This window comes from Dysidea avara, chromosome 8, assembly GCF_963678975.1.
Source record: "Dysidea avara chromosome 8, odDysAvar1.4, whole genome shotgun sequence".
NCBI classification, from domain to species: domain Eukaryota; kingdom Metazoa; phylum Porifera; class Demospongiae; order Dictyoceratida; family Dysideidae; genus Dysidea; species Dysidea avara.
In genome coordinates, this window is record NC_089279.1 from 9,453,350 (window position 1) to 9,470,917 (window position 17,568).

Below are 17,568 nucleotides of genomic sequence, written 5' to 3' on the forward strand. Positions count from 1 at the left end.
AGGGGATAAAGAGAACAGAGAGCTGTACAAGTTCAGCTGTATCCGGTTACTACGAAGAATCCCCTTGCAAAATCCTAGATCTACCCCTGATTTGTAGAATAATAAAAGCAGAAAATTAGTTTGACTTGGAAAGCAGTTAGAAGAGAATGTGGTCTACATGTGAACACCAAAGTGTGCTTTTAATGTTGAAGTTTTGTGTTGGTCACTCATTGGTAACCTTACCTCCCACATTAGATAAAAGATGATTTGTGGGGGGCTCAAAGGCCTGGGATCAACTGTGTTTTATAAAGGAGACAAGGTGATGTATTTGTAAATCTTTAGGAAATACCAGTGTTAGATTATAAATACCACAAAATATACTTTGATGAATTCACACTTATTTTGATTATGCAAAAAAATTGGTGCAGAGTGCAGCATCATCTCAAAAATACAAAAAGTGATACCAGCCAAGCGAAGTTTGTAAATTGAGTTACAACAATTTTTGAGCATTGTCAAAGAACAACTTTCACTCCTTTTTGCATCCAGGCCTCAATCTCCTCCACAGTACGAGGAACATCTGTCAGTAGGTCACACCCAGTAGCTGTGACAACTACATCATCTTCAATACGTACCTGATGAAAAAATTAGATTACTCCCCAATGCTCTACAACATAGAGTAGTATATGAATTCTCCAATTGTGTCACTTTCCTAAACTGACCCACTTGAGAAAATCTTGTTTGTAAACAAAGGTGCCTAAAGGCCAGAATATGTAACATGTGACTGGATTAGCAAAATGGGAGATTGGAAGAAGTTGTTTGTTCAATCAGTGTGCTAGATTTTAAACAAGTCCTTACCCCTCCAAAGTTCCGGAATCGTTCCAGCACATCTCTGTTAACAAAGCAGTTCTGAGCAGGATTAGCTAACATTGGATCCAGTAGCTATGGTAACACAACATGTAATGTGTTCTGAATGATATTCAACTTACTGCATCAACAAAGTACAGTCCTGGTTCAATTGTAAGACACATGCCTTCTTTCAGCACTCGAGCAGTTCTAAGACTTTTCAGGCCAGGTACAGTAGGACGTTCAACACCCTACACAGTAGAAGATAAAGAGCCACACAACATAATATAATTAGTTGCTCTGCCAGACTACTTTTTTTTATTGTGTGTAAGTGTGTGTATCAGAAACAAGGTGGTGGCAATGTTAACTAAACAACGTATGTTAAGTACCTCTGGATAACCACCAACGTCATGTACGTCACAACCAAGCAAATGTCCCAGACCGTGTGGCATAAACACAGCACCCATGTTGACCTGTATGTTTGTAACATCAACAGTGTGATTGGTACACTATCATCTTACCTTCATCATTTCTTCAATGTCTCCATGAAGTATGCCACACTTTACCAATTCTTCTAGTTCAACTCGTTCAGCCAGTTTGTGCATCTCCACCCACTCAACTCCTGATAACAGTTAAGGGATATTATACTTCTATGTATCAGTATATTCAAAGGGTATAGAATGGCAACTGAACTACAAAGGAATCTTCGAAGCAATAGTAAAGAAATGAGATACAGAAGACTAATCCTGTCTTTCCCTGAATTAGCAATTTTTTTTGAATAACTTTAGTGCACATGACTGTTCTATTAAAGTATGTCAATTTTTTCTTCTAGAAATTAAGCCCTCCATTTCCATTTCTCTTCCCTCTCTCCACTATCTATACTCAAGATCAGAGTTCAAAATAACATCTGCATTTACTGACCCTAAAGCTACAATGATAGTCTGACATTATGACCTATAAAAATAAAGCTGAGGCTATCGACACTGATCGTTGGTGCCAAAAGTGACCAAAAGCTTTGATACCAGCCGACAAAAACTTTGACAGAAAATGTACAAAAAAAAATTGAACTAAAGCAGATCCCTGACCCTTAACTACTCTCTACTTTAGCCTACCGTGGCAACCATTCAACTATCAGTGCCAGCTATCTTATAAATGTAAGAATACTATAATTATTTAAGACCAGTGAAGAAGAAACCCTGACCCTAACACTAAAGTTTGCCTCTTAAAGGTCCACTGAAATGGAAAATTTACTTGCCATTTTATTGATAAATAGGATGTTTGTATCATGTAACACACAAAAACACCTTTTTAATAATTCAACAAGTATAAGAAAAAATTAGGAATTTTAAATTAGAGTAGGACAGTGTATAGTGCTGTAATAAAAAGTACTGAAACAAGCTGGGTCGGAGTAGTACGTAATTTCCAAATACTGTAAAACAATAAGAAGTGAATATCCCTACTGTGCTACACACTGTCCCTACTCTAATTTAAAATTCCTAATTTTTTTCTTATACTTGTTTGTGAAGTTTTTTTGGAAGCTCATGACCACTAAATAGCGTGCTTTTCACAAAACCAGTCACAATATTTTAAAATAGTTAATCACACCACTATTATACTAGATTATGACTCATACAATAACAACTGATCAGTGGGTGTGGTTCTACTTAAGCCTGCAAACAATAATGGATGTAGATTTGTACATACCTACACACCGATGAATGGGCGTGGCTACCATATGTCTACAGGCAGTAATTCACATAAATGGATGTGGCTCACGAAAGAAGCAGAGCTCCGCTATGACGTGTAGTAATACGTCCACATTTAATTTAGCATGTGGGGTCAGACCCGAATAATCTGTAAAGCAAGACTTGGATGACCCGACTCGGTTTAACATTGTTACTAAATAAACCATATTTATTGACTTATACACTGCTATATAGTTCGCCGTGAGTTGCTCTCATTGATCGATATCAACAGCGAGTCATGTACGTGTGTTTTTTTTGGTGCAGCTGGTGGCCACGTATATTCGAATAGTTTGATGCAATATACACTGATAGATGGAAGCTGTATTGTAGTCTATTAACACTCAGCGGTAGAACCTTGACTGATGGCCATGGTAAAGAAGGATAAAAGGTAAGACAATAGTGCAAGCATTGTATGTTTATCAATATACCAAAGGTTTTTTCTTAAGCAAACTAGAAACGTTTCTGCGAAAGAATTAGGGCTGTAGCTGTAGCCAGTTTTCTGCTATGCTTGACTGAAGGCGTCAGGCAGGCAGGCAGGCAGGCAGGCAGGCAGGCAGGCAGGCAGGCAGGCAGGCAGGCAGGCAGGCAGGCAGGCAGGCAGGCAGGCAGGCAGGCAGGCAGGCAGGCAGGCAGGCAGGCAGGCAGGCAGGCAGGCAGGCAGGCAGGCAGGCAGGCAGGCAGGCAGGCAGGCAGGCAGGCAGGCAGGCAGGCAGGCAGGCAGGCAGGCAGGCAGGCAGGCAGGCAGGCAGTAGAAAATTCTGTTGAAAAAATTTTTTGTAGCAACTTGATGGAAATGATCTGAAGACACTTTTGGGCTTGGTTTTACCCAACCAATACTGTCATGTCGTTGCAAGGAAAAATCGTGTCAGGTTTTTGGGTTATATTATATCACAGATCGCCCCCACACCTTTGATGTCCCTACTACACAGTACTATCGTACTGTATGATTATGTTGTTATAATGAGATATTAAGCCACAAAGTTTAGTGTTACGTCACATTGTGACGTAAGACAAAGAACTGGAAGTACTGTTATTACACACTTTACAATGGGAAAGGTAGATAAAAAGTGAAAACATGCATAATGTGCAGGTGGCAATAGCAAGTTCTCTTTTTCAATGTGTTGTGTTTCAAGATTATTGGAGCATTCTGTTGGAAAACAATAGCAGAGATGTTGCCTGTAGCATGGCCGGTAGTGCTTCATGCTATTGAAGCTCACGCTCCATTATGCTTCTCTGAAGTACGATTAGTTTGGTTCGGTTTGTTTACAAAGCTGGGTTAGCAGTACCATGAAACAAACAATGGTATCATTGTTACACTTTCCTGAGTCACTTCTCTGCCTGGCAGGGATAATATCTCATGCATATCTTGCCAGTGACACCATCGCAATTGCTTTACCCCTCACACTTTTTACCTCCATCCGCTGTATTGAATCCTTAAATGTATTTAACAAGACCAGCATAAAATTCACTACTATCTCCAGTAGGCTTGTAACTGGCTGCAGTACAAGTTCTTACTGTGTTTCAAGTTGTTACGGTAGATATGATGTGAAACTAATACCTGTACGTGGACCGAGACATGGACACTTCTGGCACCTCATGCATACTAAAGTTTCTTTGTCCGATGTGTTATGACGTACATGTAATATAATTGACTAACCACAATACACTAAAATGTGTTATATCTACTAAACAAAACAAAATCTGACTAAATTACATGCACCAACCTATCCCACTAGTAGCAAGGATTGATAACAACCAAAGTGTATTTTACCATTTCAGTGAACCTTTAAACATAACTATTGTCTTTCACTCTTGTAAGTTTTTGGTGAGTTCAAGGCGAGCTAGAGTTGGCCCAACTTCACCGGGATGGTCGCTTTGCTCCCTCCAACCCTAGCTCACTTTAAATTCACCAAAAACTTGCCTTCATCAACTAGTGTGTTTGATATTTGAAATGCTCGGTCAGTGTCAATAGCTTTTAGTGGCACCTATTGACACCAACGATTGGTGTCAATTCTGACAATCGGTGTCAATAGGTTTTGGTGGTGCTAATTGACACATGTTTGTCATCTATTTGATAGATCATGTCAGAGAGACAGAGATATCATATTGAACAATATAATGTGCTTCAGTATCTACTCTAAATTTGCTACTGATTAGTACAGCACTCCATTCTGGGAACACACAAGCAACATTTAAAAGTTACCTGGCTTAGCAGCAGCCAACACAGCTCGGTTAGCCTTCAGTACAGCATTGTAGATGATCTTCTGATTTTCAGTGAACTTTCCATTGACAGGAAATGAGCAGGTAATATCAGAGGTATAACAGCAGTATTCTCCTCCCATATCAAACAAACACATGTCACCATCCCTGATTGTCTTGTCATTGGGGGCTCCAGCATGTCCATAGTGCAGCACAGAAGAGTTGCAACCACTAGAAGGATCAGTATATTCTATTGAATATTCTATTAGAGTGACTCACCTTGCACAAACGCATGTGTATGCAACGTGACGGCATCCACCTCGAGAATAACAGACATGTTGAAAGTAACTCTCTAATTCATACTCCTTCATTCCAGGCTTGATAGTACGCATCACCTAGGAGATACCCACTTGTAATCTATTGACATAATAATGGATAACAACCTCACCTCTTTGTGAGCTACACTGCTGATCTTGTTAGCATACTTTATCACTTCAATTTCATATGGAGTCTTTATGACACGACTGAAATGATACAACTAAGCTAACAGCACATTCACTCTTCAAGTACAAGTACTGCTGCACTTGTCCCTACCCCAAGAAGAGCACTTGTCAAAGAAGAGTCTGGCTTGTGTATATACACCATCAAAAATTTAACCTTGAACCCTGGTCAATAAGCAGCACAAGAAATGTCCCAAATAATATGTATATATGGCCAGTAAAAAAACCCATACATTTGGGGCTCACATTTACGTCGTAGAAAAGACTACACACATGTAAATACACTAATTCTCAACTATGGCATTTCTGTTGGGCACTACATGTTGAATGAGACCACAAGAAACTTTACTATAAAAATACCCTGCCATGTAGTGACCAACAGAAATGCTAGTTGTATTACATTCTTGAGTCCTCATATACAACATGGACTGTATTGAACTGCAGTTGCTTCTACCTGCAAGTTTGTACATGTAATAAGAGTAACTTGAGGGTTTATTGGATCTCAGCGATCTTTTCACCTACTACACACCTGTCAATACAATGGTGTATACACATAGGCTAGTGTCTATCTCAAAGTAAGTAAAAAGATTTATATTAATAACTAAACAATAAAGTGGAGGTGTCACACAATGATGTAACAATACCTAAGGTGGAGTTGTGGCTTCAATTATGGCATTGTTATGTCTACTTTGAAGTGATTTGTACTTTTCAGTTGGTGACACAGCCATTAGAAAATTGTTGGGTAGCTGAAAACCACTAACCCAAGCAAAGTAACTACACACTTTACAGTAAGCACCAGTGAACGTCTTCTATCTGACAGAGATGATGATAACATTATAATTTGACAAATTACATGTACAATATAATTAAAAGGCATCAGGAGTCTAGTCTCAGGGATACCAAATTACTAAAAACGTAATGGAACCCTGGCAAGACAAAAAAAAATTAATGAGATGGCAACATGTAGGATTAAGCCCAGCACAATTTTAAGTTGCACACAATAGTGTGAATAGGGCACTAAGTGAGATACCGTATAGCCTAAATATTTCAAGGTTGAGCAATGTAGAATTTTTCGTGGATTTGCAAATACTCCCAAAAATGTACTAGACTATATTATATCATACAGTACGATAGTACAGTATAGTAGGGACCACAAAGGAGTGGGTGTGGCTTACAAAACAAATTACCCAAAACCACCCTCAATTTTCCCTAATGACAATCAGGCAGGCTTTCAGATTGACCTGAAACACTTTCAACAAGTTGCTATGGAATTAAAAAGTATATTAAAAGGAATTTTCTACTGACTGACTGATGCCTTCAGACAAGCGCAACTTGATAATGGCTAAGGCATCTTGGCTAACAGCGAAAGGTGTCGATTTGGCGGTAGCACGTGATGGCTTCCCTTCATAGCAGAAATTGCCAATGGTGCTTTTCAAATAGTTCTTGATTCGTAATGCTGGTTAACAGGTTGAACATAGCTGCGTAATGGATACTTCACTTTTCAGATGATAATTGGTAGCTGGGACATGCAGTGTCATTTCTTTTGATGCGGTATGCATGGGTTCACCAGTCATAATAATTTTATTTTACAAAAAAGTTAACAAACAAGTACACAAAAATTTTGGAATTTTCAACTAGAGTAGGGACCATAGCACATTGACAAAAAGTAATGAAACAAGCTGGAGTATTGCATGATATTAAATCACAGTAAAACAATAATAAGTGTTATATTCCTACTGTGCTCAAGATACCATAATAGAAATGCACAGTAGGGATATAACACTTCTTATTGTTTTACTGTGATTTAATATTGTGCACTACTCCAGCTTGTTTCAGTACTTTTTATCGATGTGCTATGGTCCCTATTCTAGTTGAAAATTTAAGTGTACTGGTAGAATTATGGAGGTCTTAGGATTATGGAGGTCTTATATGTGGAGGTCTAAATATTTCAAAGATAAAATTTTTGCTGCTAACCAGACATGGGGCCAAGTACATTTGAAAGTACTTAAGTAAAGTACAAATACTTTTGAATTTTCCAAGTACAAGTACAAGTACTCCAGCGACAATCAAGAGAGTACTTAAGTAAAGTACAAGTACATTTTGCTGTAGCAAAATATATACTGTATTCGGTGTATTGTAAGTGTACCTAGTGGGATTGGTACTTTCAGGTTTTTGTCAACCATTCACTCTCTTAAACTCTTAAAATGCACTAACTTAAGCAGCAGCATTGTTTTTGTTTGCCAGAATGCTATGACATCATTAATCGTGGCTACATGATACAGAGTAAGGTTAGGGAAGGCACTAGAAGAATTGTACACTGTACCCTCATGTAATTTTGTTATGTACCCACTGTGTACAAACTACGTACAATGTTTGCAGTACTTACAAGTACTCAAGTACATACAAGTACTTAGCAAAGTACTTGAGTATAGGTACAAGTACACTGGAGGAATTAAGAAAGTATTTAAGTAAAGTACAAGTACTTTCAAATCTGTACTTAAGTGTACTTAAGTATAAGTACTCATGTACTTGGCCCCATGTCTGCTGCTAACCCCAAAACTGCTCCCTTGAAATATTAAGGTTATACAATAACGAGTTACTTACCATTCTGCTATCCTGGGATGAAGGAACTCGTTGTCCACAGTGAACTTGGAGATGCCATCAAAGTGAGCTTCACGACTGAAGTGACCACTGTCTGTGTTCAGGCCATGCTGTGTAACATAAGAGGACAAATGTACTGACACAAAGAGTTCACATAGTAAAAAAAAATTCACATACTGTAATAATATTGGTGTTTGCATGGTGTAGATTTTAGACACATACTACACTAAAAACTGGACATATATTTCCTATGAACATTTTAGTGTCTATTCAGTCATGGACTTACGTCTTACACTTAGATTCCCAGGTTAAAATACATATAGCCTATATGGTATTCTAACTCACACACTCAACAGTGGTAACACTATTGTTACACTACACACTTACCAGAGTCAGTAGTACTGATGGTTTTAGTGACTCCAGTACACTGGATATCTATAGTGAACAACAAAACGTTATACCACAATCAATACCTCATCTACCTACCTCATCAGTGAAGCGGACTTGGTCCACCTGGTACTTCTTCTTAAAGTGTTCTGGAGGATGAATAGATCCCATCCAGACTGCATATTCTGGTGGCAGACGAGGAACAAACAAAATTGATTTTCCTGTGTCTACTTCAACAGCTCCAAAACAGTCTGCCTCTAACACACCAAATGTCCAATGGAAATATGACTCCTATAAATACAATATGAACACATATTGAACCACAAGGTATAGTGAGAAGTCTTTGGTATATGTGATTTTGTAAACCAACTTGATAGTTAATATCATGCTAGAATATATAGCACTGTGAATTGTATTCAAGGTCTCCATAATCTCATAAAGTCATTAGTTAGAAGTCAAAATATGCAATTAACATAAATTCTTTTTGATAGTGCGTAAAGTGTGTCGTACTTCCTCTGGTCATGAAGGTAGTGCATGCACTAATTAATTAGAATACACTTACGATACACGTGTACTAGTAGTGATAGAGCGTGATAGAGGTTATTGTTGTAGCATAGATGTTTTCCTTCGTTGCTTCAGTACTTAGCACTAGTGTTAGGGCTGTAGCTAGCAGTGATGAGCTAGTTTATTTGCATAGCCCCATTACCTTGTGCTGCCTACCTGCTGAGAATAATTACTGACTCACCACTACAGCCTTAACACTAGTGTTAAAGCAACAAAGGAAAACATCTATGCTACAGCAATAGCATCTATCATACTTTATCACAACTACTGTAGTACACGTCTATCGTAAGTGTATTTTAATTAATTAGTGCACATGCTACCTTCTTACATATGGTTAACAGAGAACTAATGTAATACTATTAGTAATTATGATTAGTTTTACAGTTGCCTTAGTAATTCCAATAACAATTATGATTGCTTACAGCTTGTAGTACTGTGTTACTATTGTATTGTTGACTGCTACATGATAGCAGGTGCAATGTTACAAATTTCACTGCCTTTGCTGTTATCAAGCTTGTTAAATACTTATCCAGCCAATTAATTTGTTCTGGGTGTGGTTGTGTACACAATTGGTAATAAACTTGTTTTGTTGTAAACATGTGAACATATTGTAATTAGATGTGTTAGGTTTTTACAAATACAATGATAATTGTAAAACTATAAAATTACAATGGTTTTTACAAAACCAAATGTAAACGTTTTAAAGTTATCTACTGTAGCTTGATAGTGGTATCTCCAATATTGTAAGAGATGGACAGTGTTGGGAGTAACGCGCTACTTATGTAACGCGTTACGTAATATTATTACTTTTGTGGTAACAAAGTAATATAACGAAATACGCTATGAAAACAGGTAATATAACGTAAAATACTTTACTTACAAACGTAACGCGTTACCTAAGTAATATAATTACTGTAACGAGTCTAATATGACGTAATATTATTATTAAAAGTAACGAAGTTACTAATCTCGTTAGTAATCCTCTGAGTAACGCCTAACCACAACGAAGTAACGAGGCCTACTGAATGAAGCTTATTCACTAGCTTCTTACTTATAACCAAGGTTTGCACATTGTCCAACAACGCAATCATGTCACGTGATAAGGTGGTAGTTTCACACGTGACAGCTTAAGGCTGTGGACACAAAGTAATATAATATGTAATATTATTACAGTTACTTTATTTTATGGGTAATATGTAACTGTAACTAAATAGTTCAGTTGCAAGTAATATGTAATATGTAACTAGTTACTTTTACAAAGTAACTTGCCCAACACTGGAGATGGATAATACTTAGATTATTGTTTAAAAGCTACTTCCAACTCAGTCTGAAAGTCCAGTCCAGCGAGTCCAGTCTGCGAAATACGGGACTTTGTAAAATGTGGAATATGGAATAGTGGAATAAGCAAAATTTATCTTCTGCAGATTATGCAAATAGTTCTCTATAGTAATTGTTTACCTTGTAACAGCTTTACATGGCATGCCACGGCAATGGATAAATAGCAGCTGGGCGAGCATTAAATAGGACGAGCACACAATGAATCATCCTAGAGCGATTTACCTTCGCTAAACTTATTTATGTACACTCCTTGGTTCAAACCTGAAGTGTCTTGAAATCCGGTGTGTGTGTTTGTGTCTGATCTGTTGATGACATACACACTAGAAAAGTTACACATAATACATTCCTGTATACCCGTCTTAGTCTCACATGGCCAGACCACTGTTTTCTCTTTGTCGTTGGGTAGGGAGAAAAAAAGGGTCTGGAACAGTTCGAATCCCACACTCATATTGGTACTCCCCGGAAAATTGGGTGGTGTTAACCAAAGAAATGTGATGTGTTTTCAAATAGTCATCAATCAATTACAAGTGCGTATATAAACCTATAAGCATCTAAAGCTGCCTTTGAAGCTACAATAGATTGAATCGATTGTTAGTTGTTTAGGTAAGTTAAGTCTTTGTTTATTGCTCTGCTGTGGTATTCTTGTTACAGTGGAGTTTAAAAGCACATGGGTTGCACACTTGTGATGTAGCCTTGTGATGTGTCAAGACGATTGTGGGATCCGGCCCTTTTTTCTCCCTACCCAATGAAAAAGAGAAAAAAAAGCGGTATGGCCACATGAGACTATATCCATCCAGCAGTAAAAAAAGTTTTATGGTACCACTGCCAAGCATAGCGTATTTCACAGGACTTGAAAATGCAGAATATGGAATAAGCAAAACTTGCCTTCTGCAGATTATGCAAATAGTCATATAATCTATAGTAATTATACTTTAGTTACCTTGTAACAGCTTTACATGGCATGCCGCGGTGATGGATAAACTGCAGCTGGTCAAGCATTAAATAGGACGTGCAACAACCAATCCTCCTAGAACGATCTACCTTTTCTAAACGGTCTCCTTAATTGATATTGCTACAAAACCAAGGCCTAGTTCTATTCTTAGGAAAAGCTAGCTGGCTTTCATGGTCATCTGACCAAATTTATTAGAGTCACACTATCGAGGTAAGTGGAGTCCAGTGATTGTGTTTGTCCTTAAAATGAGCAAATGGACAATCACACAACTGTTCACCTGTCTAAACACTTCATCAGTGTCAGTACAATATCGTTGTTGTTGTTCTCCACCTTGTAATACTACTACTGCTCCCTGTGGACACTGCTCCTCCTTCAGCTTACTGCACAATCGTTCACGGTTGACTGCAAACAGTTTCAGAGGTATCTTGTGAGTATCCCCTCCAAGGTGAAGACATGGGGGCCTACATTGTGGCAGTTGTAATCCGCGCAGTACTATACGTATACTAAACTCACTGGTCACTAGATGCCATTTTTCTCTCTAACAATAGAACTCTGCACCTCCGGTTTAACTGAGGGAATTACCCACGCCCCTGCCACGTGGCCACACTCCTTTTTTACCACGCAATTGTATAAGCACCTGTGCGTTAGTTCGATCTCGTGCGCGTTTAATAAGGCACCTTACGATATGTGCTCTGCAGGGGGATCTGTCAGTGTGCTGTTCTAGAAGTTACATGTAAGCTGAGCCTGAGTGCTACATGAGTTGGTTACGCTTCGCTTATGCAAGAAATTTGTTGTAAGCCGCCATGTCTTCACCTAGTCTCGTGCACAAGACTGTCTCTTCACCTAAGAGCTAGGAGGGGATACTCTGTACTCACAAGGTACCTCTGAAACTGTTTGTAGTTCGTGAACGATGATGCAGTAAGTTGGAGGAGCAGTGTCCACAGGGAGCAGTAGTAGTGCTACAAGGTGGAGAACAAAAGTAATGGTAATATTGTACTGAGACTGATGAAGTGTTTAGGCAAGTGAAAAATTGTGTGTGTGTGTGTTTGTGTTTACTGGGTAAGCAAATGCCCAACTGTCCTTGTCTTGCTTAGCAGTGCTGGGGTCGTTGTGGAACTTTGGCGACCTCTCTCTCTGTGAGACCTGGACAGCCCTCCTGTGGGTTACTAGTCCTGCCCCAGGAGGATTTGCCTGCACAATGATCAAGTTCCTCAGGTATCTTGGTGCTGATGGCAATAGCTGTGTTTTGCAAGGCTTTGCTTTAGGATGTGTGTGTGTGTGCGCACACATGTGTGCTTTTTGCATCCATATGTGGGCTATGCATCCATATATATGTGCATGCATATGTGTATTTCAAAATGTAATGTCCGTGTTAGCACCAAATGGTCAGCCAAAATTGATATATTTAATATGTTACTGACATAGCTACTGAGTTATTACAAGCAAGTTATATAGGTAGAGTGTTGTATGTTGGGGTCATGCTACTACAATATTATAGCAGCCAATGTTTCAACATGAAACAAAGGCTTTCAGTGGAAATGCAATGTGAGTTGGCACGGCCTTAGTTGACAGTTGGGAGGGAGGGTGAAGCCTTTTGTAGGTAAAACTTCAAGATGGTCTAATAGAGCAGTCAATAGAAATGTCATACCTAACATCTTAATTTGTATGTAACTAAATGTACTTGTGACAGTGGACCAATTATGGTCACCAGAAATCCAGCTAGACCTTTTCCTGGTACTTGTCCAAGACCAATTCTATGTAAGGTACAAACCTACCGCCCCCCCCCCCCCCCCCCCACCATATGATCTAGAGCTGAATGCATACATAAGGCAATTTATTAGATATTTGTGGACTCATTTACAGATTAACACATTGAGTTTCCTGAGTGAAAGGAATATCAAATTTTAGGATCTTCAAATTAACAAATGAATGAAGGAATTATTCTTATATAACTAGGTGTTTGAAAGGGACAAATTTATGCTGATTACTACTACAACTTGAATGAAAAGTCCTTCACATACATGTATTTGCTTTAAAAATGAATGACCACTTTCAGTTTACAGCAGCTTTTCAAGGTAAAATGTCTACTTGACTGAGTAATGAATACGAATGTTTCTTCATAATATTGTGTGTGTTTGTGTGCGTGTAATAGTATAGTGTGTGTGTGTGTGTGTGTGTGTTTGTGTGCGTGTAATAGTATAGTGTGTGTGTGTGTGTGTGTGTGTGTGTGTGTGTGTGTGTGTGTGTGTGTGTGTGTGTGTGTGTGTGTGTGTGTGTGTGTAGTGTAGTAAGGTAAAATGTCTACTTGACTGAGCATTGAATATGAACGTTTCTTAACAAACGAATAACAAATATTCATTATTTGTTTCAGCTTTAATTCCAATGGACATTAATTTTGGGTGTGTTAGAGGCAGACTGATTTGGAGCTGTTGAAGTAGACACAGGAAAATCAATTTTGTTTGTTCCTCATCTGCCACCAGAATATGCAGTCTGGATGGGAACTATTCATCCTCCAGAACACTTTAAGAAGAAGTACCAGGTGGACCAAGTCCGCTACACTGATGAGGTAGGTAGATGAGGTATTGATTGTGGTATAACGTTTTGTTGTTCACTATAGATATCCAGTGTACTGGAGTCACTAAAACCATCAGTGGTACTGACTCTGGTAAGTGTGTAGTGTAACAATAGTCTCCTGTGGCTGTACCATTTTTCTATGCTACAGAGCTTATTGATTACAATGAAACCTGTTAATCAGGACACTTGATCACATGAGAACACCTGCGTAATCTGGACACTTGGTAATGGTCCTAAGGTATCCCTCCTCTACACCTGTGTATATATCACGTGAGAAATCATGATCACTTGAAGGTCTTCTCCTTATGCTTTACGTACTTCACACTACAAGAATTTCAACATTAACAGTTGTTATCCACATGTGAAGCATTGTACCTTGAAGGAACTGCAAGTTGGGATGTCTGCTTCCCAAACTTGAGTGTAGATCATGTGAATACCACAGTGTGTTCATGGTTGGTCACTTTCATTTTCAGTATCCTTGTATGTTTCTCTTTAGACTACTTGATAAATCAACTTCACAAAAGTCTTCTGGACAGGTTTAATCCTCAGTAGTCAGCAACTCCCATACACTCACACACTACAGTGAGACTGCCCTCTTAGATCTGCTACCACCCTCGATTCAAGTCCACGTCATACAATTCCACTGATGTGGCACTCTTTCCACCATTTAAACTTCTCACAGCATGGGATGCAGGAAAATATTTGAACAACAGATATCACATCCAAGGACTAAAATTACAGGTGCTTTTGTGTGTAATACCGTATGCAAGGAAACTTTGATGTCAGAAAATTAGACGAATCAGAAATTTGTAAATTTCTTGCCATTTGTTCACATTTTATTCTTCAAATCTGTTGAAGCGTGAATTTGTCAAATTTTTTCTACATCAAAATTTCCTTGTAAATATTTTGAGGGGCAAATATTTCGAGGTTGAGCAGTGTTGCTAAAAATAAAATTTTTGCAAACGCTCCCAAAATGTATGGAGGTATGGAGGTCAAAATATTTCAAGGATAAAATTTTCACTGATAACCCCCGAAACTGTGAAATCAGAAAAAGATTTCCCCCTTGAAATATTTAGGCTATACGGTACACTAAATACAGTGAATGTCTACACAGTTGTGGTGGACTGGTGATGCCACTGGTAATGCTGTTGCATGATGGTTGTATGGCTTCTCATATGTATTTCTGTGTGTGTATAGCTTTGGCTGATTGTTTCAACCTGAGCTACTTGCCCCCCCCCCCCAATAGTTCCGACGCTCTTGTATGGAGCAGATATTTATAACATGTAATTGGTAGGCAATGTGGTAGAGTAAAATGGAATGGCCACAGTGGACTATTCAATGAGATGGATATTGTGGCAACAATCAAATTTTATTTATTTTGAGCACCTGAGTATGGAATGGTGTAGGTATCTTTAAACATGTACAGGAATTGTGTGTTCTTCTGTCCATTGACTTTGTCCTCTTGTATTACACAGGATGGTCTGAACACTTCAGTTGTGAAGCTCACTTTGATGGCATCTCCAAGTTCACTATGGAAAACAAGTTCCTTCATCCCAGGATAGCACAATGGTCAATAACTTACTAATCTGGTGTTAGCTCCAGTTGTGACATTTAGTCATGTCAGAGATTGGGTGGGTGGTATTGATCAATATCATACCATGGCATTTGAATTATAAATATTGCGGGGTTACTATAAATACCCACTAAATATGTATCATTGCATCGATTACCACATTGTAGACTACACAATGCTTACTCTTAAAAGTGGGAAAACAAATCGGAGGTAAACGTTTTACACATGTTGACAAATAGTACTCCCATTATTTGAGTGGTCTCCCATTAGTACCTTACTAGTAGTCTCATGTTACACTCTTTGCTCCACTCTTGCTAACAAGTTCTGCCATAATACTATTTAAATAATTTGAAAACTGGTAATTTCTGGTATTCTCAGTATGTCAGTATGCGGTATTACTAAATGTTAAATATTTAGTGATTCGATTTTAAAAATATATTGCACAACAACTAAAAATTGTTATATTGTCCACGCCTAGATCGAAGTGATGAGATAATAAGATTAGCAGTATGGCTCACAAAGAGATGAGAAGGTGCTTTGAATCAGTCAGTAAGGAACACTTGCTTCTGTTATACAATGTAGGCTTGTGCCAAATATGCCGGCATAATTTTGAGCATAATAGTCCGGCAAAAGCATCAAGCATTATGCCAGCACAATAGGACAATTTTCAAGATTTTTAATTGAATGTGCAATGTGAGTTCCAAAAATACAGCAAACACAAACTTACTACTGCATTTCATATCAAGAAAATTATTATTTTTATAGTTTCTTGGCTGATTATTTACACTTCGCAGAAAATATACTCTAATAGAGCAGTCACTTACAGGCTGACAAAACAACCAACTCTAGTGCATAATCTTGATTTTGAAAGTATATAATATGCTGGATTTTTGAGCATTGCTCAAAGGCATAATAGGCTATTTTCAAAGCATATTGTGACTGGACCTGTGAAAACCGGTCTTATCCAAGAGAGGAAGTTTGATCTTTTTACGCTTTATGAATGCACTATCAAATTTCACTGTCATAGTTGACCAGGGTAAAGTGTTCTGCTTTTTTCAAGCACAGTGGTGAGCCGTACAAGTGGTCTGGGGCCTTGATTGAGCCCTAGCCAACCAGGAGATGGCTGTGTGTGGCTGTACAGGTATGTGGTATTAGATAATGACCTGTGCTGTAAGTTTCCTTTCATTTTAGCCAGTTTTGAGCCCTGAATGACCCATAACTTGGCCTCATTCATCCCGACACATTCCTCTTTTCTATTTTAAACATCCTCTTGCCTGCCTTCCAGTCCACCCCTTTTAGAGCTTGCCTGATACAGTCAACCCCGGTTAAAAAAAAAAAACTATGTAAAATTGTGGGGAACTTAGTTGTTGACTACTTCTTCAGTGGATAATCTGAAAGGTGATAAATTGTTGTAAAACGTGTGAAAATTTGGTACGCGTAGCTACCACCATTGGAAAGCTACAACACTCTGAATATTTAATTAAAACCGGTATTTTTGAATACTTTAAATCAGCAATAAAACCGGTTTTCCCAGATAGTTAGGTGGCTTAGCAAAATAGTGTGGACACAACTGGCAAAAGCACCAATTTTTTTCTGTGAGTTCCTTACCACATTAGATTAAAATTTTTGATAGGATCCATCTCAGGCATGCATGCTGGGAAGCCATCCGAGGTTTGGAAATATGTCTTTTTGTAATTTTTGCATTTTAAATAGTACTTTGAAACTTTAGAATAACCTAGGGTATTTCAAGTGACACTAAATTATAAAGGATGTCATTAAGTTATATATTATGTCATTAAATTAAATATTTATCAACACACGTCTGTTTTGTGTTTTATTCACAGTTACTATATTAGAGCAGTCGGGCAGTCCTGTAATACAAAGATAAGCACATCTCCACTCTGTGTTTTACATTCACTTGAACCACAATCACTTAAAGCATGCAATATCCACCAGATCACCACCACAAGTATCCCTAGGCTATGTTGCACTGTGTTGTGCAGTGCATATGCACTCTCCTCAAGCATGTACATACTTTGACAGATGGAATCTTTAGATTAACTCGCTCTGAAGTGTACAATTTCCGGCATAGGGGCCCAGATCTAGGAGTGTTCCCCCCCTCAGAAATTTAACCATGTTTATAATAGGAGAAGCTAGTAGAGTACATTTCTTCAATTGTTTACTTATGATACAACAAGCGTACCATAACAGAAATAAAAACAGCAAGGAAGAGAACTAAGCTCTTCTGAAAACTAATCAGTGCTGCATGTTCAAAATTGTATTTGCAGGACTGATTTATTGAATGTGGGAATT

General features: G+C 38.3%; 1 protein-coding gene and 1 long non-coding RNA gene across 6 annotated transcripts; one reads left to right on the forward strand and one right to left on the reverse strand.

The window, feature by feature from the left end:
- Positions 1-357: 357 nt before the first annotated feature.
- On the reverse strand, positions 358-11,773 carry LOC136264131 (xaa-Pro dipeptidase-like). The gene is made up of 13 exons (XM_066058830.1): positions 11,622-11,773; positions 11,386-11,569; positions 8,354-8,545; positions 8,255-8,302; positions 7,871-7,977; positions 5,215-5,290; positions 5,046-5,161; positions 4,771-4,997; positions 1,344-1,444; positions 1,212-1,295; positions 966-1,073; positions 835-918; positions 358-611 (listed from the first exon to the last, which is right to left on the reverse strand). Exons 1-13 carry the CDS (start codon positions 11,636-11,638, stop codon positions 492-494), a joined length of 1,464 nt encoding a protein of 487 aa, XP_065914902.1. The 5' UTR covers positions 11,639-11,773; the 3' UTR covers positions 358-491.
- LOC136264132 (uncharacterized) lies at positions 11,737-16,074 on the forward strand. Of its 5 annotated transcripts, XR_010704972.1 has the most exons (7): positions 11,737-11,841; positions 11,926-12,126; positions 13,480-13,674; positions 13,726-13,773; positions 13,831-14,134; positions 14,179-14,423; positions 15,158-16,074. It is a non-coding gene; the product is annotated as an uncharacterized lncRNA (long non-coding RNA). The 5 variants fall into 5 exon arrangements; XR_010704970.1 differs by having other exon boundaries at positions 13,831-14,423; XR_010704971.1 differs by having other exon boundaries at positions 11,926-12,074; positions 13,831-14,423.
- The last annotated feature ends 1,494 nt before the right edge of the window (positions 16,075-17,568 follow it).

Bases quoted from the DNA above. Each gene is read 5' to 3' on its own strand.
- LOC136264131 (XM_066058830.1), bottom strand. The intron at 5,291-7,870 runs GTAAGTAACTCG...GTATCATTTCAG, and splicing joins CATCCCAGGATAGCAGAATG to TCGTGTCATAAAGACTCCAT. The intron at 1,296-1,343 runs GTAAGATGATAG...ACAAACATACAG, and splicing joins ACATTGAAGAAATGATGAAG to GTCAACATGGGTGCTGTGTT.